Source organism: Grampus griseus, assembly GCF_964374135.1.
Source record: "Grampus griseus genome assembly, chromosome: 6".
Lineage (NCBI taxonomy): Eukaryota > Metazoa > Chordata > Mammalia > Artiodactyla > Delphinidae > Grampus > Grampus griseus.
The window spans coordinates 84,927,283-84,952,113 of record NC_139000.1 but is presented as its reverse complement, the minus strand read 5'-3'; the positions used below and the strand labels follow the sequence as shown (position 1 = coordinate 84,952,113).

General features: G+C 43.2%; 1 protein-coding gene across 2 annotated transcripts in view; it reads right to left on the bottom strand.

The window, feature by feature from the left end:
• The window catches only part of DAPK1 (death associated protein kinase 1), a 209,425-nt gene that overhangs the window by 87,941 nt on the left and 96,653 nt on the right, over positions 1-24,831 (bottom strand). For both annotated transcript variants that reach the window (XM_082657471.1, XM_082657470.1), the window contains one exon: positions 16,660-16,881. In XM_082657471.1, the coding sequence (XP_082513597.1) occupies positions 16,660-16,881 (222 nt within the window). The remainder of the gene's footprint in view (positions 1-16,659; positions 16,882-24,831) is intronic.

Below are 24,831 nucleotides of genomic sequence, written 5' to 3'. Positions count from 1 at the left end.
CAGAACTTCAGGACTCAAACAAAAAATTTCCCTCCCTGAGAAGCTGTCTGAGAGTTAGAATCCCCCATCCCTCTATCAGGATTGGATAGGCACAGCTTTCCAAATCTGGAGGGTGGTGACAATACCATCCTCCTGGGCTTGTGCCAAGGACTAAATGAGAAAACATAAGGCAGGGCCCCGCAGAGACTGACTGACCCAAAGACTCAGTGAAGTGCAGCTTCTCTTTCTTCTCCAAGGAAAGCCTCTCTTGTCCTTCATCCTCTCTCTCAAGGAAGTTTATATAGAAAGATCCACACCGACTGCACATTACTAAAAACAAGTGAACATTCTACCCTGTGTTTCTGAAACAATCAATTGTACTTGAATTTTATCATCAAAATATTGGGGGAAAATATTCTGTCATCTAGGGATAACGAGGTCCTTTAGCCCATGTTTCACTTACACCTAATTTCATCAATATAGCAGCATTCACGTTTCACTGTAGCCATGACTGGTAACTACATTCGTTTAGAGGCTGGAAATGAAACTGACATTTCAGGATGGAACAAGCAAATACCAACTGCTGAGGTTCCTCCTCTGCCTTAGAGTGATTTTGACCATAATGAAAACAAGTTAGACACATGATTAAAAACAAAAGAAAGAAACATAAGAAAGTGAGGTAATATTCAGTTACTTGGAAAGACAAGGGAAAAAAGCAATATAAGGTTGTTTTTAGAACTATTTCTGTTTGTTCTTTTTTTTTAAACATCTTTATTGGAGTATAATTGCTTTACAATGTTGTGTTAGTTTCTGCTGTATAACAAACTGAATCAGCTATATGTATATATATATCCCCATATCTCCTCCCTCTTTCATCTCCCTCCCACCCTCCCTATCACACCCCTCTAGGTGGTCACAAAGTACCGAGCTGATCTCCATGGGCTATGCAGCTGCTTCCCACTAGCTATCTATTTTACATTTGGTAGTGTATTTATACGTCCATGCCACTCTCTTACTTCATCCCAGCTTACCCTTCCCCCTCTCCGTGTCCTCAAGTCCATTCTCTACATCTGCGTCTTTATTTCTGTCCTGCCCCTAGGTTATTCAGAACCTTTTTCTTTTTCTTTTTTTTTTATAGATTCCATATATATGTGTTAGCATACGGTATTTGTTTTTCTCTTTCTGACTTACTTCAGTCTGCAGGACAGACTCTAGGTCCATCCACCTCACAACAAATAACTCAATTTCGTTTCTTTTTATGGCTGAGTAATACTCCATTGTATATATGTTCCACATCTTCTTTATCCATTCATCTGTCAATGGACACTTAGGTTGCTTCCATGTCCTAGCTATTGTAAATAGAGCTGCAATGAACATTGTGGTACTTGACTCTTTTTGAATTATGGTTTTCGCAGGGTATATGCCAGGATTGCTGGGTGGTATGGTAGTTCTATTTTTAGTTTTTTAAGGAACCACCATACTGTTCTCCACAGTGGCTGTATCAATCGACATTCCCACCAACAGTGCAAGAGGGTTCCCATTTCTCCACACCCTCTCCAGCCTTTATTGTTTGAAGATTTTTTGATGATGGCCATTCTGACTGACGTGAGGTGATACCTCGTTGTAGTTTTGATTTGCATTTCTCTAATGATTAGTGATGTTGAGCATCCTTTCATTTGTTCGTTGGCAATCTGTATATCTTCTTTGGAGAAATGTCTATTTAGGTCTTCTGCCCATTTTTGGATTAGGTTGTTTGTTTTTTTGATATTGAGCTGCATGAGCTGCTTGTAAATTTTGGAGATTAACCTTTTGTCAGTTGCTTCACTTGCAAATATTTTCTCCCATTCTGAGGGTTGTCTTTTTATCTTGTTTATGGTTTCCTTTGCTGTAAAAAACCTTTTAAGTTTCATTAGTTCCCATTTGTTTATTTTTGTTTTTATTTCCATTTCTCTAGGAGGTGGGTCAGAAAGGATCTTGCTGATTTATGTCATAGAGTGTTCTGCCTATGTTTTCCTCTAAGAGTTTTATAGTGTCAGGCCTTACATTTAGGTCTTTAAGCCATTTTGAATTTATTTTTGTGTATAGTGTTAGGGAGTATTCTAATTTCATTCTTTTACATGGAGCTGTCCAGTTTTCCCAGCACCACTTATTGAAGAGACTGTCTTTTCTCCATTGTATATTCTTGCCTCCCTTATCAAAAATAAGGTGATCATATGTGCGTGGGTTTATCTCTGGACTTTCTACCCTGTTCCATTGATCTATATTTCTGGTTTTGTGCCAGTACCATACTGTCTTGATTACTGTAGCTTTGTAGTATAGTCTGAAGTCTGGGACCCTGATCCTCCAGCTCCGTTTTTCTTTCTCAAGACTGTTTTGGCTATTTGGGTCTTTTGTATTTCCATACAAATTGTGAAATGTTTTTTTCTAGTTCTGTGAAAAATGCCATTGGTAGTTTGATAGGGATTGCATTGAATCTGTAGATTGCTTTGGGTAGTACATTTTCAGAATGTTCATTTTTCCAATCCAAGAACATGGTATATCTCTCCATCTGTTTGTATCATCTTTAATTTCTTTAATCAGTGTCTTATAGTTTTCTGCATACAGGTGTTTTGTCTCCTTAGGTAGGTTTATTCCTAGGTATTTTATTCATTAGTGTATAGGAGTGCAAGAGATTTCTGTGCATGAATTTTGTATCCTGCAACTTCACCAAATTCATTGATTAGCTCTAGTAGTTTTCTGGTAGTATCTTTAGGAGTCTCTATGTATAGTATCATGTCATCGGCAAACTATGACAGCTTTACTTCTTCTTTTCCGATTTGGATTCCTTTTATTTCCTTTTCTTCTCTGATTGCTGTGGCTAAAACTTCCAAAACAATGTTGAATAAGAGTGGTGAGAGTGGGCAACCTTGTCTTGTTCCTGATCTTAGTGGAAATGCTTTCAGTTTTTCACCATTGAGGACGATGTTGGCTGTGGGTTTGTCATATATGGCCTTTATTATGTTGAGGAAAGTTCCCTCTATGCCTACTTTCTGGAGGGTTTTTATCATAAATGGGTGTTGAATTTTGTCGAAAGCTTTCTCTGTATCTATTGAGATGATCATATGGTTTTTCTCCTTCAATTTAACATGGTTTATCACATTGATTGATTTGCATATACTGAAGAATCCTTGCATTCCTGGGATAAACCCCACTTGATCATGGTGTATAATCCTTTTAATGTGCTGTTGGATTCTCTTTGCTAGTATTTTGTTGAGGATTTTTGCATCTATGTTCATCAGTGATGTTGGCCTGTAGTTTTCTTTCTTTGTGATATATTTGTCTGGTTTTGGTATCAGGGTGATGGTGGCCTCATAGAATGATTTTGGGAGTATTCCTCCCTCTGCTATATTTTGGAAGAGTTTGAGAAGGATAGGTGTTAGCTCTTTTCTGAATGTTTCATAGAATTCACCTGTGAAGCCATCTGGTCCTGGGCTTTTGTTTGTTGGAAGATTTTTAATCACAGTCTGAATTTCAGTGCTTGTGATTGGTCTGTATTTTCTACTTCTTCCTGGTTCAGTCTTGGAAGGTTGTGCTTTTCTAAGAATGTGTCCATTTCTTCCATGTTGTCCATTTTATTGGCATATAGTTGCTTGTAGTAATCTCTCATGATCCTTTGTATTTCTGCAGTGTCAGTTGTTACTTCTCCTTATTCATTTCTAACTCTATTGATTTGAGTCTTCTCCCTTTTTTTCTTGATGATTCTGGCTAATGGTTTATCAATTTTGTTTATCTTCTCAAATAACTAGCTTTTAGTTTTACTGGTCTTTGCTATTGTTTCCTTCATGTCTTTTTCACTTATTTCTGACCTGATCTTTATGATTTCTTTCCCTCTTCTAACTATGGGGTTTTCATGTTCTTCTTTCTCTAATTGCTTTAGCTGTAAGGTTAGATTTTTATTTGAGATGTTTCTTGTTTCTTGAGGTAGGACTGTGTTGCTATAAACTTCCCTCTTAGAACTGCTTTTGCTGCATCCCATAGGTTTTGGGTCTTCATTGTCATTTGTTTCTAGGTATTTTTTGATTTCGTCTTTGATTTCTTCAGTGTTCTCGGTTATTTAATAGTGTTGTTTAGCCTCTATGTGTTTATATTTTTTACAATTTTTTTTCCCTGTAATTGATATCTAGTCTCATAGTGTTGTGGTCAGAAAAGATACTTGATACAATTTCAGTTTTCTTAAATTTACCACGGCTTGATTTGTGACCCAGGATATGATCTATCCTGGAGAATGTTCCATGAGCACTTGGGAAGAAAGTTTATTGTGTTGTTTTTGGATGGAATTTTTTTAAATATCAATTAAGTCCATCTTGTTTAATGTATCATTTAAAGCTTGTGTTTCCTTATTTATTTTCATTTTGGATGATCTGTTCACTGGTAAAAGTGGGGTGTTAAAGTCCCCTACTTTGATTCTGTTACTGTTGGTTTTCCCTTTTATGGCTGTTAGCATTTGCCTTATGTATTGAGGTGCTCCTATGTTGGGTACATAAATATTTACAATTGTTATATCTTCTTCTTGGATTGATCCCTTGATTATTATGTAGTATCCTTTTTTGTCTCTTCTAATAGTCTTTATATTAAAGTCTATTTTGTCTGATATGAGAATTGCTACTCCAGCTTTCCTTTGATTTCCATTTACATGGAATATCTTTTTCCATCCTCTCACTTTCAGTCTGTATGTGTCACTAGGTCTGAAGTAGGTCTCGTGTAGACACGACATATACAGGTCTTGTTTTTGTATCCATTCAGCCAGTCTATGTCTTTTGGTTGGAGTATTTAATCCATTTACATTTAAGTTAGTTATCAATATGTATGTTCCTATTACCATTTTCTTAATTGTTTTCGGTTTGTTACTGTAGGTCTTTTCCTTGTCTTGTGTTTCATTCCTAGAGACGTTTCTTTAGCATTTGTTGTAAAGCTGGTTTGGTGGTGCTGAATTCTCTTAGCTTTCGCTTGTCTGTAAAGCTTTTGATTTCTCCATAGAATCTGAATGAGATCCTTGCTGGGCAGAGTAATCTGGGTTGTAGGTTTTTCCCTTTCATCACTTTAAATATGTCCTGCCACTCCCTCTGGCTTGCAGAGTTTCTGCTGAAAGATCAGCTGTTAACCTTTTAGGGACTCCCTTGTATGTTATTTGTTGTTCTTCCCTTGCTGCTTTTAATATTTTTTCTTTGTATTTAATTTTTGCTAGTTTGATTAATATGTGTCTTGGCATGTTTCTCCTTGGATTTATCCTGTATGGGACTCTGTGCTTCCTGGACTTGATTATTTCCTTTCCCATATTAGGGAAGTTTACAACTATAATCTCTTCAAGTATTTTCTCAGTCCCTTTCTTTGTTCTTCTTTTTCTGGTACCCCTATAATTCGAATGTTGGTGCATTTTATGTTGTCCCAGAGGTCTCTGAGACTGTCCTCAATTCTTTTCATTCTTTTTTGGTTATTCTGCTCTTCAGTAGTTATTTCCACTATTTTATCTTCCAGGTCACTTATCCGTTCTTCTGCCTCAGTTATTCTGCTATTGATTCCTTCTAGAGAACTTTTAATTGCATTTATTGTGTTGTTCATCATTGTTTGTTTGCTCTTTAGTTCTTCTAGGTCCTTGTTAAACATTTCTTATATTTTCTCCATTCTATTTCCAAGATTTTGGATCATCTTTACTATCATTAATCTGAATTCTTTTTCAGGTAGACTGCCTATTTCCTCTTCATTTGTTTGGTCTTGTGGGTTTTTACCTTGCTCCTTCATCTGCTGTGTGTTTCTGTGTCTTCTCATTTTGCATAACTTACTGTGTTTGGGGTCTCCTTTTCACAGGCTGCAGGTTCGTAGTTCCCGTTGTTTTTGGTGTCTACCCTCAGTGGGTAAGGTTGGTTCAGTGGGTTGTGTAGGCTTCCTGGTGGAGGGGACTGGTGCCCGCTTTTTGGTGAATGAGGCTGGATCCTGTCTTTGTGGTGGGCAGGACCACGTCCAGTGTTGGGTTTGGGGGTAACTGTGACCTTATTATGATTTTGGTCAGTCTCTGTGCTAATGGGTGCTTTAGTGTTCCTAGTGTCTTGCTAGTTGTTTGGCATAGGGTGTCCAACACTGGAGCTTGCTGGTCATTGAGTGGAGCTGGGTCTTAGCATTGAGATGGAGATCTCTGGGAGAGGTTTTGCCGTTTTATATTACATGGAACTGGGAGGTTTCTGGTGCCAAACTCGGCTCTCCCACCTCAGAGGCACAGGCCTGACACCTGGCTGGAGCAGCAAGACCCTGTCAGCCACATGGCTCAGAAGAAAATGGAGAAAAAATGAAAGAATAAAATAAAATAAAATAAAGTTAATAAAATAAAAATTTAAAAATTATTAAAAAATTAAAAAGTAATTTAAAAAAAGAAAGGAGAGCACCCAAACTAAAAAACAAATCCACTAATGATAACAAGTGCTAAAAACTATACTAAAAAAAAAAAAAAAGGGCTTCCCTGGTGGCACAGTGGTTGAGAGTCCACCTGCCAATGCAGGGGACACGGGTTTGTGCCCCGGTCCAGGAAGATCCCACATGCCGCGGAGCGGCTGCGCCCGTGAGCCATGGCCGCTGAGCCTGCGCATCTGGAGCCTGTGCTCTGCAATGGGAGAGTCCACGACAGTGAGAGGCCCGCATACTGCAAAAACAAACAAACAAAGAAAAAAACAAACAAATGGGCAGATAGAACCTGAGGATAAATGGCATAAGCAAAGCTATATGGACAAAATCACACAAGGAAGCATACATATACACACTCACAAAAAGAGAGAAAAGAAAAAAATATATATATATCTATATTAAAAAAAAAAGGAAGAGAGCAACCAAATGAATAGACAAATCTACCAAGGATAATAAACTCTAAATACTAAACTAAGATAAACATAAAACCAGAAATAAATTGGGTGCAGAAAGCGAACCCCAAGTCTACAGTTGCTCCCAAAGTCCACCTCCTCAATTTGGGATGATTCGTTGTCTATTCAGGTATTCCACAGATGCAGGGTACATCAAGTTGATTGTGGAGATTTAATCTGCTGCTCTTGAGGCTGCTGGGAGAGATTTCCCTTTCTCTTCTTTGTTCGCACAGCTCCCAGGGGTTCAGCTTTGGATTTGGCCCCACCTCCGCGTGTAGGTCGCCTGAGGGCATCTGTTTGTCGCTCAGATAGGACGGGGTTAAAGAAGTAGCTGAGTGGGGCTCTGGCTCACTCAGGCCGGGGGGAGGGAGGGGTACGGATGAGGGGAGAGCCTGCGGCGGCAGAGGCCGGCAGGACGTTGCACCTGAGGCGCACCATGTGTTCTCCCGGGGAAGCTGTCCCTGGATCACGGGACCCTGGCAGTGGTGGGCTGCAAAGACTCCCAGAAGAGGAGGTGTGGATAGTCACCTGTGCTTGCACACAGGCTTCTTGGTGGCAGCAGCAGCAGCCTTAGTATCTCATGCCCGTCTCTGGTTGTACACGCTGATAGCCGCGGCTTGTGCCCGTCTCAGGAGCTCGTTTAGGTGGTGCTCTGAATTCCCTCTCCTCGCGCACCCCGAAACAATGATCTCTTGACTCTTAGGCAGGTCCAGACTTTTTCCCGGACTCCCTCTTAGCTTCCTGTGGCGCACTAGCCCCCTCCAGGCTGTGTTCAGGCAGCCAACCCCAGTCCTCTCCCTGGGATCTGACCTCTGAAGCCCAAGCCTCAGCTCGCAGCCCCGCCCGCCCCGGCGGGTGGGGAGACAAGCCTATAGGATGGTGAGTGCTGGTCAATACCGATCCTCTGTGCGGGAATCTCTCCGCTTTGCCCTCCGCACCCCGGTGGCGGCGCTCACCTCCGCGGCTCTGAAGCTCCCCCCTCCGCCACCCGCAGTCTCCACCCGCGAAGGGGCTTCTATTGTGTGGAAACCTTTCCTCCTTCACAGCTGCCTCCCACTGGTGCAGGTCCCGTCCCTATCCTTTTGTCTCTGTTTATTCTTTTTTCTTTTGCCCTACCCAGGTACGTAGGGAGTTTCTTGCCTTTTGGGAGGTCTGAGCTCTTCTGCCAGCGTTCAGTAGGTGTTCTGTAGGAGTTGTTCCACATGTAGATGTATTTCTGATGTATTTGTGGGGAGGAAGGTGATCTCCACGTGTTACTCCTCCGCCATCTTGAAGGTCTCGACCTTCTGTTTGTTCTTTAAACAACATTTTTCAATGACAAGAGGCAGAAGGGAGGCTCCCAGGGAGTCATCGATGTTCTGGAGAGATTGTTACTGATCTACTCTAAATACTAGCCTAATAAGGGAATCCCACCCATGACCTGTGATCTGGATGCTCTCTCTTCTGTGGCACTGGCTCGGGGGGAGTCCCCCCCAGCTTCTTGTTCCCGAAGCTGATCCCAACCACACCCCAGAATTCTGGGCGCAGTGTGCCTAGACATGGGTGCTGTATGAGTAGCGTGAGGCAAGCCAGGCAGAAGGTCTGGACTGAACGTGGACCACCAAACCAGCAGCCCTCGACCTGGGAGGGACCTGGGCTCTGGGGGCAGAAAAGAAGCTGAGCAGTGCAGCGAGGCTGTGATCGTGTCCAGGATGGCCCCCACCTCGGACGGACGAAACCAGAGAGGCAAGGAGAGGGAGCAGAGCAAGAGGGGAAACCAGAACGCCTGAGGGGTCATTTGAAGCCACAATTCTACAGAGTAACCTGTTGCATGCTCTTGAAGTGTTGATTAGGAGAATGGTTAACCAAGACAGGAAGAAGAATGAGATCTGTGACATGGCTGTGAGATTCCAAGAGGAAGTGTGAACAGTTCCCAGGGGCTTGGAGTACCCCAGAGCATCATAAAGTAGAATCTGTGGTCCCTGAGGAGGGATTAATAGCCCATCACTGCAGCTATGGAAGTCTCTGAGGCTGGCAGGCAGCAGTGTTACCCCAGTTTACCAAACCTTAACAATTATACACCTTTCTTGGAGATAAGCAAAGATTTCAAATACTCACTATCTATAACTTATGTATACAGCACAGAGTAAATCGAGCCAGATATTAAAATTATGAATATATGATAAAAACTGCACATCTATGAGCTCACAGATACTACGTGTGATTTGTTTTTATGATTTTCATTGTCCCAATTTTTCTAAGACCATCTGGAAATCAAATAATCCACTTAAGTGAATAAAAATGCCCATTTAATAAATGCTAAGGAAACACTTTCAACCGAATTAGCAAGAAGTAAGAGCATGGGGGAAGACATACATACAGGGTTTTATTTCTCAAGAGAATGCCTGAGTGGAAAATAACCTATGCTACACAAATTTAATTCTGTTGTGACTGTTGCCAAATGCATTTCAGTTCTCTGTTCTTGCCTAATAGTAGATATCTGAGGATCCAGAAGCCAAAAGTGTAACCCAGAACAGTTCTTGAAATTACCTTTGTGAATAAAAACAAAAGTTCAAAGAGTCAAAAAGAGCTGGCTGGAGCTCAGAGAAGAGAGAACAAATGTAGCAGCAAAAAGGAAAAACAAAGAAGGAAGGAAGGAAGGAAGGAAGGAAGGAAGGAAGGAAGGAAAGAAAGAAAGAAAGAAAGAAAGAAAGAAAGAAAGAAAGAAAGAAAGAAAGAAAGAAAGAAAGAAGGAAAGAAAGAAAGAAAGAAAGAAAGAAAGAAAGAAAGAAAGAAAGAAAGGAAGAAGGAAAGAAAGAAAGAAAGAAAAGGAAAGAAAGAAAGAAAGAGAGAGAGGGAGAAAGAAAGAAAGGAAGGAAGGAAGGAAGGAACGAAAGCATTTAAGCAATCTTAATGTGTTTTTGTGTCTTGTGAGGACCAGGAGAGCAGCAGAGAATGGGGGTGGGAGACTGAAAGGCCCCTGGCGTCAGATACGCCTCATTTACCAGCATCACTTATGTCCCTATAACTGTGTTCAGCTTAGTACAACTTTGCCACTTTTAAGGTACCCTGAAACCATCACTTTAATCACTGCATTTGCTTCTTGAAAGGCCCTTGCAATTCTGGATTTGCTGTCAGTGAAGCATGAACCTATCCACATACATCCACTGTGCTGATGTACAATGAAACAATCATATTTATATTCTTATGAGTCTGCATCTCCGTTTGGCTACGAGAGAGTGAGCCAACTTAACAATGATCCCGCATAAAGTGATCTAATATTACACAAATATCTGAATACAACTCGGCAGTTGTTTGCAATGAACAAACTGAATTCCAGAAATTATTAACTTAGACAAAGTCAGAAAGAGAGCTGAAAAGGAGAGTTGTTCTTCCATTGGTATAGAGTTTCCATTTTGCAAGATGAACAAGTTCTGGAGATATGTTGCACAGGTGAATACGTTATGCTACTGAACTGTATACTTAAAAATGGTTAAGATGGTCAACTTTATGTTATGTGTTTTCTACCACAGTAAAAAAGTAATAAAATTTACTTTATTAAATAAATAAAAATAGAGTGCATTAATTCCATGTCCTGCACCTGGCTACAACCACTGCATACTGCACTAATTAAACTGAATTTCCTACGAGAAAGAGAAAGAGAGAGAGAGAGAGAGAGAGAGCGAGAGAGAGAGAGAGGGGGAAGAGACTACTCTAACTTAAAGACCTGCTTTAAATTCCAAGCAGAACAAATAAAGGGGAAAATTTAAGGTTGGAGATCCAAACTGGCTTGATTTCTTTGGAACAATCCACTATGCCAAGTTTACATGGCAATTCTAGGACGTTTACTTTATAAATCTTAACAGGGTAACCTTTCAGACAGGTCATCCAAAGCTCAGGTGACCCTCCTGAAGCAGGCCATGACAGGGTGATGTCCATTCCTGACGTAAGGTAGACCCAGAATCACCTACCCCACTCCAGCCCTCCTCTGCGCAAGCTTCCTGCAGGGAGGAAGGGTCACGCATCCCACTGTTTCTTGGTTGCCTGATGGAAGAACTACCACGATTAGGTGTTTTATTTTGTTGTGAACTGGCTCGCAGAGTTTTTGGTTAACACATGAGTGGGCTCGCAGTCCAGCAACGGGTAGTTTTCTATTCTAGTGCTTCTGTATTGGTTTGCTAAGGCTCCTGTAACAAAGTACCACACAATGGGTGGCTAAAAACAACAGAAATTCATTGTCTCACAGCTCTGGAGGCCAGAAGTCTGAAAGCAAGGTGTGGGCTGTGGTTCCTTCTGAGGGCTCCAACGGGAATCTGTTCCAGGCCTCTCTCCTAGTAGCCTGTAGATGCTACTATTGCATCACTTCAATCCTCCATCTCCACAGGGCCTTCTCCCCAGGTCTCTGTCTCCACATGGCCTTCTTCTTATAAGGTCATGTGGGATAAGGAGCCCGCTCTACTCCAGTGTGACCTCATCTTAACTAATGACATCTGCAATGACCCTATTGCCAAATAAGGGAACACTTTGTGATAAAGGGAGTTGGGACTTCAACCTATCATTTTGGGGGAGACACAATTCAACCTACTACAGCTTCTCAAAAGGTGAACCCTAGACCAGCAGCATCGGCATCACCTGGGAATTTGTTTAAAATGTCAATTCTTGGGCCTTACCCTAGACATACTGATTCAGAAACTCTGGAAGTGCAGCCAAGTAATGTGTATTTTAACAAGCCTTCAGGAGATTCTGAAGCACGCCAAAGTTTGAGAACCACTGTTAAACCACACTGGACATTTAAAAAATCATTTTGTAATGCTAAGTGTGTATCTTGCCTTTCCAACAGAATTGCTAACCTTTTGGGGCTGTCTCTGACTGTATTTATCACATGCTGCTAATACTTATTGCTTACATAAAACAGGCTAGAATCTGGAGTTCTGTGAAGGCCACATGTGACCTTCAGGAAGGTTTTATTTTGTCTGCTCATGAATACTATGAACTGCCAAAATTAAAAACCTAGATACCAGACTTTTCTTGAAAAAGATTGCAGGGTCTGGCAACACTGGATCCAAAATCCCACATGGCAACAATCAACTGAAGAGTGGCTGAGGGTTCAGTTAGCCACAGTCCCCACCATTCCCTGATGCCTCCCTGATTCTGAGGCTTTGTGTAGACCAACTTCACTCACTTACATCCCCTGTTCAGCCCCTAAAGGCATTTGGGTTTGACCCATGTCTGGGCAGAGGGAACCTAAATTATCCACAGCTTGAAATACTTAGCTGTTTCTGAGCAGCAAGTTTAGGAACAGAATTCTAGAAGCCAGTGTCTCTGATTAGCACTGACTCTGTTTGGCTTCACTTTTCACCAGGTAACAGGGCAAGCTATGAAATGACTCATGCACTGAAGATCAAAGTTTTGTAGTGGCTTGCCCATGTGACAATGCACGGGTGAGCTGTAACAGAACAAAGAGATTTTTGTATGACTTCATGATGGAACGATGGGATGTGGAGGACATGGAATTGTGATTTTGAGACATCAGGTTTGTTTCCTTGGTGTATACGCTCTGCTGAGCTGCAATAGCAGATAAGGTGTGGAAAGATTCTTTTCCAGAGAAGCATGTGGGGGAAATACCATTCTTAAAAACTACTTTCAGGGCTTACAGAAATTTTAAGTCAAATCCTGGAGTAGGATTTGACAACTGTGCCTTTAACACAGACACCAAGTAGCTTCTGTACAAAGAACGGAAAAGATATCATTTCTGTATCTCGCCCAGATCATTAGGGGCAGCTCATGAAATACTGCATGGAGTGGCAGTTTGGGGTCTCTGTCTCAGTGGTAAGGACAGGGCCAGATGTGGGAGTGAGAACTCACACATCCACGTGGAAACAGGCTTCAATGAGGGAAGTTTCAACAAGGGAGCAAGCTTCATTAGTAAGCCTGAAGGAAGCTCTATTGCCATGGAGTTCATCCCAAAGCAAAAAAATCAAAAAAATATATCCACTTAAAGATTTCTGAACCAGAGGATACAGACAAGGGGCCACTATTAGGTCATAGGGCTATTTTCTGACAAATTCTTACATTTTATTCTCTCCTTAACCACCACTGTATCCCAGCATTCTTAAGAAAGGAAAGAAGAGATGGAATATGTCACTGATGACTAAATCTTCCTTTAAAGCTGTTAGAATTTACAACAACAATAATTTTCTCAAAGGCAAAGATGACTCTTTCTCCTGGACAGACCTAATATTTTGAATAGTCTATTAAAAATGAAAACACCTCTTCATGGCAAAGTAAATATAGATATAAAATGGGACAGACTTGTGATGTGAAAACAAGGGTGCACTTTCCCTCCTTAGCCTTTGGTACCACTGTATGAGTCAGGGTTCTCCAGAGAAACAAAACCAAAAGGATGTACAGATATAAAGAGAGAAAGAGATTTATTTTAAGAAACTGGCGCATGCAATCATGGAGGCTGACAAGTCCCAAGACCTGCAAGGGGAGTCCACTGAACCCAGCTGGTGACCCAGTAGGGCCAATGTATCAGTTTCAGTCTGAAGATAGGAAAAAGCCAATGTCCCTGCTTGAAGGCCGTCAGGTAGGAGGAATTCCTTTTTATTCAGGGTAAGGTGAGCTTTTATGTTCCATGTGGAACCTCAACTGATTAGATGAGGCCCACCCCCATTGGGGAGGGCAATCTGCTTTACTAAGTCTACGATTCAAATGTTAACCTCATCCAGAAACACCCTCAAGACACAACCCAGAATAATGTTTAACCAAATGTTGGGACACCCTGTGGCACAATCAATTGACACATAAAAGTAACCATCACTACTCCCCACATGCCCGGTGGGTGAAAAGGCTAGGACAATCAGCTCACAGGGAATGCTGGAATCTGTAAGGAGCAAATATCCAGGGAAGACAAACATGCATCTGACCCTGTGGGGGAGGGGCCATCTTCTAAGATTCCTCCTGCTTCTTCCACCTAAGAGCTGCTCTTTGTGAGCTAACTTTTTTTTTTTTTTTTTGCGGTACGCGGGCCTCTCACTGTTGTGGCCTCTCCCGTTGCGGAGCACAGGCTCAGGACGCGCAGGCTCAGCGGCCATGGCTCACGGGCCCAGCCGCTCCGCGGCATGTGGGATCTTCCCGGACCGGGGCACGAACCCGCGTCCCCTGCATCGGCAGGCGGACTCTCAACCACTGCGCCACCAGGGAAGCCCCTCAACTTTTATTCGAGGTCTCCACATAATGAACTGTGTAAAGCTGTGCGCCACTATCCACCTAACAGAATGGCTACAATTAGACACAAATATTGACAATACAAAGGGTTGATGGAGCAACTGGAACGCTCATTCATTGCTGGAAGGGCTGTAAGGTGGTGAAGCCACTTTAGAACACAGTTTGGCAACTGCTTGTAGAGTTAGATGTACACTTACCACATGGCCCAGCAAACCCACTCAGTGTTATTTACCCCAAAGAAATGAAAACTTATGTTCACACACATGACTGTTTATGGTAGCTGTATGCACGATCACCAAATATTAGAAACAACCCAAATGTCCTTCGATGGGTGAGTAGATAAACAAACACCACACAAGGGAATACTATTCAGCAATAAAAAGGAGCAAACAACTCATGCACAAATCTCAAAAGTATTATGTTGAGTGAAAGAAGTCGGTCTCAAAAGATTGAATACTTTATAATCCTACTTATATAATTTTTGAAAAGACAAAACTACAGTAATAGAGAATGGCTCAGTGATTGCCAGAGAGTAGAGGGAAGAAGGTGGGTGTGACTAGAAGGGGAGAGTACAAGGGAGTTTTGGGGGCAATGGGACTATTCTGAATCCTGATTTGGGTGGTGGTTACACAAATCTATACATGTGTCAACTTTCATAGAATTACACAACCCTCCCCCAACATCAAATTTACTGTATAATAATTAAAAAAAATTTAAATCAAGTGGTAAAAAAAATCTGTATGTTATCCATTCTATGCACAGGATAAATGCACCTAGTGGAAAATACCTACGAACTGGGAGTCAGTCAACAGAAGCTGAATCCAGAATATACACATGCAGGTGGCAGTAACTCCCCGGCATCATTTGTACATTCTGATATACAAAGGGAGCAAATTATATTCTTGACTTACTACGCGTGACCTGGTAATTCTCTGAAAACGCAAAACAGTTGTGATCTACATAATTTCTTTCCCAGGAACTTTGCATTCATGGTCTCTGACAACAGCCTTAAGGGAGGAAATTTAGGCTTAGAGATAGATGGTAAAGGATTTGCCCTGGATTTTGATCTTGGTTCTGTCTGGTTTCCAAGTCACCATATAAAGCCATAGAAAGGATTACACTCTGATTCCTGTCTTTTCTCTGCTGAACCCTGAGCAGGCCCCCTTAATCCTCCGTGCCCTTAAAACCCTGCTCTTCCTTTAAAGCAGTGGTTCTCAAGGAGGGGGTGGGGGGATGGGGAGGCGGGTAGGGGGAGAAAAGAATCTGCCCCCCAGGGGATATGTGGAAGTGTCTGGAGGCATTTTTAGCTGTGACAGCTAGGGAAGAGGATGCTATCTGGTGGGTAGAAGCCAGAGATGTTGCTAAACATCCTACAACACACAGGATGGCCCCCTGAACAAAGGATTATGCAGCCCAATATGTCACTAGTGCAGAGGTTGAGAACTTCCCAGAAACATGTATTAAACACATCCATGAGCCAGACATGTTTACGTTCTCATCTCATTTATCTCCTCAAAACCCTTTTGAGGTAGGTATCATTGACCCCAATTTATAGTTAAGAAGGTTGTTGCTCAGACGCAGAAAGGTATGTGCCCAGATCCCAATGGTGAGGCAAGAGGCAGTGGGCATCCCAGGCCCTTGTGACAGCAAAGCGCAGGTCCCCATAGTGCAGTGCCCCCAAGGCTGGGCTTCCTCTGTATACCTCCCTTCACTTCCATCTCCCCTGGTCTCAAAAATCACCTCTTAGCCCTAAGAGATCTGCACATAGGGGGAGCTGCTGGGCTGGCAGAAGGACACATCTTAATTCGAGGCTCCAGGAAATGGGTGGTTCACTAAGAACCACCCAGGATTGCTCCATCCATCCCTCCCTCTGCCCTCAGGGTACTAATGTGTGTCCTCCATCCAAACAGCCCAGAGACACTCCCAGTTGCGTGTTTTTGATGACTTCCTCTCCTCTCCTGCCAGCCCATGTTGCTGGACTCATGACCAGGAGTGGGGCCCTCACGCAGAGGGCCAGGGACAGGGGGACGCGTCACAGAACATCACGCTACAGTTTCCCACAATAACATCCGATGGGCAGGGTGTGCCTGAGAAAATCAGCAAAATGCTTTAAAAACAATCACTCACCCTGAGTGATTCTGGTTCACTTTTACCCTTTCATATGAGTGTTGACAGTTCCAACAGTTAAAAATGGGGTGTGGTAAGACAGAGGGAAGAGAATAGAGAAAGAAAGAGAAAAAGAGAAGTAGGAAAACAGAGGGGAGGCAGAGGAACAGCATGACAGGAGGGAAGAACGTAAGCCTAAAGCTTAACATGAAACTCAAAACGCAGACGACCTCAAGACAAACGAGGAAGAACCCCAAGATTGGGGACCCGCCTGCAGATCAAGTGGGACCCCATCAACGGAAGCTGCTGCAGAATTACTCCAGATAACTGCAGCCGGCCTCACAGCGCACCACCCACTGCAGTTCTCGAACTTGGCAAAGCCAAGTCAATCCCTGACGAGGCTCCGGGGCTGGTCACTGCGCTGTCCAGCTGCTGGGAAGCCTGCAGCCCACCCTCCTCCCCGCCCAGCCACAGCACTCACAGTTCCAGGATCAGGATGACATCCGTCTTGTTCTCATAAACCTCGTGCAGGGTGATGACGTTGGGGTGCTGGATCTCCTTCAGGATGCTGACCTCCCTCTCGATATCCTCACGGCTCACGCCCCGCCGGCTGGATTTGGTCCTCCTCTTCTTGATGAATTTGGCGGCATACTGTAGACCGGTGCTTTTCTCACGGCATTTCTTCACAACTGCAAACTGCCCACTGAAGAGAGAAGGCAGAAGAGGTCCCAGGTCATTTATACATCCTTTATTGTTCACTAAAACCCAGGTTTAGGCAAGGATGTGGCCCCATGCCGGTGGTGGTGTGTGTGTGGGGGGGGGGGGAGGCGGCGGGGGGAGGACAACAGGATTACAAATAGGAAAGTCCAAATTGTGGGAAATTAACAAATTCACCAGAGAAATTTCTTCTGTATTTCAGTTCCATTAAGCCTGTCTCTTTATGAACATTGTTGCAAAGAACAAAAATTTATTTTCTTGAATTAAATGTTATTAATTGGTAATATGCCCCCGTTTCTCTGCTCTCCTCCATCTCCCCCATTTCAGATTCAGGGGCCACAGGAAGGAGCTCCCTCCTGTCTGACCTCATTTCCTTGTTCTTATCCTGTATGTCTAGGAAAGCAAGGGATTGGGACCAACAGAAAAATATATAGGGCCCTGCCTTCAATGACATATTTCTAGCACCAATATTTGTCAACTGAAACGCTCAAAACAACAACAAACAATACAGGTATACCTCATTTTATCATGCTTCACAGATATTTTTACAATTTGAAGGTTTCTGGTAACCCAGTATTGAGTAAGTCTGTTGGCTCCATTTTTCCAACAGCATTTGCTCACTTTGTGTCTGTGTCACATTTTGGTAATTCTTGCAATATTTCAAACTTTTTGATTATTGTTATATTTGTTATAGTTATCTGTGATCAGTGACCTTTGATGTTATCCCTGAAAAAAGATTACAACTCGCTGAAGGCTCAGATGATTGTTAGCATTTCTTGGCAATAAATTATTTTTTAACTAAGGTATCTACATTGTTTTGTTTTAGATAAAATGCTATTGCACACCTAACAAACTACAGTATAGTATAAACATAACTTTTATATGCATTGGGAAACCAAAAAATGCCTGTGACTCACTTTATTGTAATATTTGCTGCATTGCCGTGGTCTGGAACTGAACCTGTGATGTCTCTGAGTCTGCCTGTGTATATTTTGTTCACACTTCAGGGACCGATAAGTCACATGACCTAAATGAGACCTTTTGGAGAATGTGAGACAAAGATTTTTTCTGAGACACTTTGACCCTCCAAAACTGCTGCCAGTCATCTTATGACCACTCTTGATCTAAAGTAGAGGCAAAGCTGGTAAAAGGAAAGAAACCAGTAACACTGCAGTAACACTGTGGAATGGCTGGATCAACCTTAGCCTGAAGTTATCTGCCTTTAGATTTTTCAGCAACGTAAGCCAATAAAATTCCCTTTACCACTAAAACCAGTTTGATTTGGGTTTTTTATTTCTTGCAGAGGAAAGCATCCTAAATTCGACAGCAAGCAACCAGAGTCTCCTATCCACATATAAAAGAATATAATAACAGAGCTTGACAAAATATAGTAAAGTGACTATGTAAGCAGCTGAAATCTTGAGAAGCAAGTAGGCTACCCTGAAAGTAATGGAAGGATGCTTCCTGTGTCAATGGCGGCACCTTCACTTCCTCCCTAACACCCTAGTGCCCAGGGCCCATCCACCCATCACAGGACCTGTATATTTCTTGGCACCTTCTAGGGAACTGCTATGTGGAGAATTATCACAGTTATTTCTAGCTAGCTTTATTCTCCTCACATGAAGACAAAAGGGAGATAGAAAAATCAAATTAAGGTTAATATTTTGATGTTAAAGAATCGATACTTTAAAATGTTACTCATTTACTTAGGCAGCGGGAGGCCAGTGAAGAGAAAATACATAATGAAGGATTATTTTTACAGCAGCGTCAATTTTTTTGCATGACAGCTTATTAACACCATCTTTCCCCCTGCAGCAGGATAGCCGAGAAGCTGAAGAATAAATCACATCGGAACCCTAGCACCTATTGCCCGTAAACTCACAGCCTTAAAGAGTCATGGGATCTGTTATGACTTTATTACAACCATTTCCTGATTTCTTTGGGGAGTGAAGAACTGGGCTTTCTCTCTGGTGGGGGGGTGGGGTGAGAGGTGAGCAGCAGAGATGGGGCTTATGGAGGAAAGAGGAGAAACAGCCTGAATACAAAACAAAGTTAGTTACTGCTTTACAGAGGCCAGTGAAGTGGTGCGTGTATCCGCTCTCCTCTCAAAGACAGTACCATGTCCCCACTAAGTGCTCTCAAGGGGCCCCGGGCCAGCCCAGGACCCCCAACCCATAGCAACCCATGCTTCCAGGAGCTGGGCCTTGCACATATCTTGCAGTCACAGTCACTTGTCTCTGGGGCTGTAAAGGCAGACTCAAGGCAAACTCAGTGGTTTGAATCACTGCTTTAAAAAACAAAAGCAAAGAGCCAAAAGCCTGCTGAATGCAAGCCTAAACTCAAAGACTATTCCGAATGTGTTTTCACTGCCAAATGTTCCATGCTGACCTTTTTTTTTTAAAGTTTTGGACATTCTTTTTTTTTTTAAGCTAAACTTTAAAAAAAATTATTTATTTATGGCTGCGTTGGGTCTTCGTTGCTGCGCGCAGGCTTTCTCTAGTTGTGGCGAGCGGGGGCTACTCTTCATTGAGGTGTGCGGGCTTCTCATTGCAGTGGCTTCTCCTGTTGCGGAGCGCGGGCTCTAGGCACCCGGGCTCAGAAGTTGTGGCTCGCGGGCTCTAGAGCACAGGCTCAGTAGTTGTGGCCCACGGGCTTAGTTGCTCCGCGGCATATGGGATCTTCCCGGACCAGGGCTCGAAGCCGTGTCCCCTGCACTGGCAGGCGGATTCTTAACCACTGTGCCACCAGGAAAACCCTTCACGTTGACCTTTGATGCTTTTAATTATGGGAAGTGAGAGCATCAGGCCTCCCAACCCTAAGGGCTGGGTTCAGGCATGGTTCTGAACGTCCTATGTGTCGAGGCCAGTAGTGTGTGCACAGATCTAAGCTGACCATGTTGCCCAGGTTTGCGGCGAAAACATCTGGAACCCATCCCCTCACCAAATCATTGATCCCCCACTCACACTTCAGGGTCCCCACATGAGGGGTGCTGGTGGGAGAGGAGGGGCCAGCAGGTGGGAAAGGCCCCCGCGCAGGAGAGGATGTGATTCTAGTGCCCCACGGCAGCACGCTAGTGCTCTGAATAACCCTGGCTGCAGAGGGTCAGACGAGGGTGTAGAACAATTTTGGAAAACACCTTTTAGACTTATCTCAATGCTGTCTCTTTAAAGACACTTCTCCTTATTTATTGCCAATTCTTGAACAATCTGCCTCCCCACTCCCTTGCTCCAACCAGTGCTCCACCCCTGAGTCCACAGGGAACCTCATACCCCTCTGTGGTACCTGCTGTTTCCTGTTTCTTGCCCATTTCCACCCCTCCCAAGACCGTAATCCCTTCAGGACCGAGGGCTGTCGGGTGCATCTTCTATCCCTGAGGCCCTTGGTGCAGAGCCCCGCCAGGAGCCCATGCACAATGCTGATGTCCTGCTCTTGAATTCCGAATCTATAACCCTAAAAACCAGAGGTGCTAAACTGAAGCTGCCTCACTGTAATTCCATAGAGCCGTGGAGCCGCGAGGGGCTCACACTGCCTGTATTTGAATGCCTAGTAGCTGCGTACCTGTGGGCTTACTTAACCTACTTAACCACTCTGCCTCACTTTCCTTACCTGTAAAGTGGGTACAGTAGCGTGCCTACCTGGGAGGGATGTTGGGATGGAGGGAGCAGGGATAAATGAGCTAAGATGGGTCAAGTGGTTAGAACAGTTCCTGGCAATAGTAAAATCTTCAGTAACTGTGAGCCATTTTCTTCCAAAACTGGAGGATTTTTTGTTTTTTTTTTAAATTTACTTTTTGGCTGCATTGGGTCTTCATTGCTGCATGCAGGCTTTCTCTAGTTGCGGCGAGCGGGGGCTACTCTTCTTTGCAGTGCACGTGCTTCTCACTGTGGTGGATTCTCTTGCTGTGGAGCACGGGCTCTAGGCATGTGGGCTTCAGTAGTTGTGGCACGCAGGCTCAGTAGTTGTGGCTCACGGGCTCTAGAGTGCAGGCTCAGTAGTTGTGGCACACAGGCTTAGTTGCTCCGTGGCCTGTGGGATCTTCCAGGACCAGGACTCGAACCCGTGCCCCTGCATTGGCAGGCAGATTCTTAACCACTGCGCCATCAGGGAAGTCCCCCAAACTGGAGTTATTGTCATTAGCTCATGGTTGCTCAAATCTCAAAGCGCTGCAGTATTTACCCCCAAAATGTCACCTCTCAGGACTGCCTGGGGGAAGAGACCCCTAAATGGAAAAGCAACACAAAACACACACACAGCAGGGCGATACTCTGTTAAAGTATGTAAAACTGCTGCTAAATCTGGAGGCTGGCTCCAGCCTTCCAACACAGCGTCCTGTCCCCCTTCTTCTCACTGCCCCACCCCGAGGGAGAGGAGCTGCTCAGGACTCCTGGTCCCTGAAGCTGGCTGCACTCAGTGCCTGGGACGAGGATGGAGTCCCAGCTGAGCCACATGCAAGACCCACAGGGAGGGGCTTGGTGTGACTCGGTGATGCTCGTCGGGCATTTCCACAGGGCCACCTCCTCAGGCGACCAGCAGGCTGAGGACAGACTCCTCAGAGAAGACATTCTTCTCTAACACAGTGATTTGCTTTGCGAGGCCTAATTCCAGTTGGGCCGTTGGTTAACTGCTGCTGCCATCCTTCCCTGCCTGGGCACCTGGCCCCCGTCTCCCTCGCGCCCACATTCCACCCTGCATTTGGCCACACTGGGGGAAAGTCCTCTTCTCCAACATCCCCCCCCTCAACTGAAAGACAATTTGCTTGGGATTTTTGTGGCAAGGGCTTTTAAATTGTGGGCTCCCAGAGCAACATCCTGCTCCAGCTTCCAGGGTGAGCTCTGGGCAGGAGGAGAGTAAGCACACACAGAGAAGCCAGGCCACCACTGCTGCCCACTTGGGGGACTGCTTGTCGCTCCAGCCCCTCTCCCGTGACAAACACACGAGGCTTCTCAGTGAATGACGCCCACACAGGCTGTGGTGACGGTTCCGTGGATGGGGAATGTACCTTCCTCACTAGAAAGCAAAAACTCACTGTATATTATCATTTAAACTTGACAAAACAGAGTACAGGCTACCCTCAATTTTTGTGGGATCCATATTTGTGAATTCACTTACTCCCTAAAATTTATTTTTAAACGAAAAAATCAATACTCGCAGTACTTTTGTGGTCATTTGTGGATTTGAATAGCCAGATGTGCATGCTCCCAGCTGAGCTCGGGCAAGGCCACACCCTGCCTTCCTTTTTCAGCTCTCACACTGTAAACAGTGTCCACTTTACAGTCTGTTTAGTGCCATGGTTTTTTGTTTTGTTTTGGGTTTTTTTTTAAATTGAATTTTGTGTTTTTTGTTTGTGGTTTCACTATTTAAAATGGTCCCTAAACATGGCTTTGAAGTGCCGTCCAGAAGCATGGACGCTATGGTGCACCTTATAGAGAAAACGTGTGCTAGATAAGCGGTGCTGGCTGTGAGTTCACTGTTAGTGAATCAACGATATATATTAAATAAGGTACCTTTAAAAAGAAACACACATCAAACAAGGTTATGCATTGATCTGTGGATGAAAATGTGACCAGAGGCTCACCGGTACCTAACCCTGTATGTCCTCCAGAACCAATGGTTCAGTATCCATTAATTCAGTGTTTGTGATGAATTTATAGAACATACCACAATGAGAATTAACTGTGTGTCATTTTAAAAAACTCGACTAACATTCCGTCATTTAATAACTGACAGTTTGCTGCACTAGGTACAGACAGCCACACTCATTTTAAAATGAAAACTTTCACTTCAATGTAATAAACATTTATTAAGCTCTACTGGTCAAATGAGTATAAAAAGAAGGAGACCCACCCTTGCATTAAAGAATTACCTACTTAAAAAAATGTGTTTTATACATAATCACAAATTTTATTAAAAAGAGAAAAACTTAGAGGGCAGACAGCAGAAGCAAGAAAAACTACAATCCTGCATCCTGTGGAACAAAAACCACGTTCACAGAAAGATAAGACAAGGTGAAAAGGCAGAGGGCTATGTGCCAGATGTAGGAACAAGATAAAACCCCAGAAAAACAACTAAATGAAATGGAGATAGGCAATCTTCCAGAAAAAGAATTCAGAATAATAATAGTGAAGATGATACAGCACCTCAGAAAAAGAATGGAGGCAAAGATCGAGAAGATGCAAGAAATGTTTAACAAAAATCTAGAAAAATTAAAGAACAAACAAACAGAGATGAACAATACAATAACTGAAATGAAAAATACACTAGAAGGAATCAATAGCAGAATAACTGAGGCAGAAGAACGGATAAGTGACCTGGAAGACAGAATGGTGGAATTCACTGCTGCAGAACAGAATAAAGAGAAAAGAATGAAAAGAAATGAAGACAGCCTAAGAGACCTCTGGGACAACATTAAACGCAACAACGTTTGCATTACAGGAGTCCCAGAAGGAGAAGAGAGAGAGAAAGGACCTGAGAAAATATTTCAAGAGATTATACTCAAAAACTTCCCTAACATGGGAAAGGAAATATCCACCCAAGTCCAGGAAGCGCAGAGAGTCCCAGGCAAGATAAACCCAAGGAGAAACACACGGAGACACATAGTAATCAAATTGGCAAAAATTAAAGACAAAGAAAAATTATTGGGCTTCCCTGGTGGTGCAGTGGTTGAGAATCTGCCTGCTAATGCAGGGGACACGGGTTTGAGCCCTGGTCTGGGAAGATCCCACATGCCACGGAGCAACTAGGCCCGTGAGCCACAACTACTGAGCCTGTGCGTCTGGAGCCTGTGCTCTGCAACAAGAGAGGCCGCGATACTGAGAGGCCTGCGCACCACAACGAAGAGTGGCCCCCGCTTGCTACAACTAGAGAAAGCCCTCACACAGAAACGAAGACCCAACACAGCAAAAATAAATAAATAAATGACTAAACTCCTACCCCCAACATCTTGAAAAAAAAGAAAAGAAAGAAAAATTATTGAAAGCAGCAAGGGAAGAACAACAAAAAACATACAAGGGAACTCCCATAAGGTTAACAGCTGATTTCTCAGCAGACACTCTACAACCCAGAAGGGACTGGCATAATATACTTAAAGTGATGAAAGGGAAGAACCTACAACCAAGATTACTCTACCCAGCAAGGATCTCATTCAGATTCAACAGAGAAATCAAAAGCTTTACAGACAAGCAAAAACTAAGAGAATTCAGCACCACCAAACCAGCTCTACAACAAATGCTAAAGGAACTTCTCTAAGGGGGAAACACAAAAGAAGAAAAGGACCTGCAAAAACAAACCCAAAACAATTAAGAAAATGGTAATAGAACATACATATCAATAAGTACCTTAAACATGAATGGATTAAATGCTCCAACCAAAAGACACAGGCTTGCTGAATGGATACAAAAATAAGACCCATATATATGCTGTCTACAAGAGACCCACTTCAGACCTAGGGACACATACAGACTGAAAGTGAGGGGATGGAAAAAGATATTCCATGCAATTGGAAATCAAAAGAAAGCTGGAGTAGCAATACTCATATCAGATAAAATACACTTTAAAGTACAGAATCTTACAAGAGACAAGGAAGGACACTCCATAATTAATGATCAGGTGATCAACCCAAAAAGAAGATATAACAATTATAAATATTATGCACCCAACATAGGAGCACCTCAATACATTAGGCAACTGCTAACAGCTATAAAAGAGGAAATCGACAGTAACACAATAATACTGGGGGACTTTAACACCTCTCTTAACACCAATGGACACATCATCCAAACAGAAAATTAATAAGGAAACACAAGCTTTAAATGACACAATAAAGCAGATAGATTTAATTGATATTTGTAGGACGTTCCATCCAAAAACAGCAGATTACACTTTCTTCTCAAGTGCACACAGAACATTCTCCAGGATAGATCACATCTTAGGTCACAAA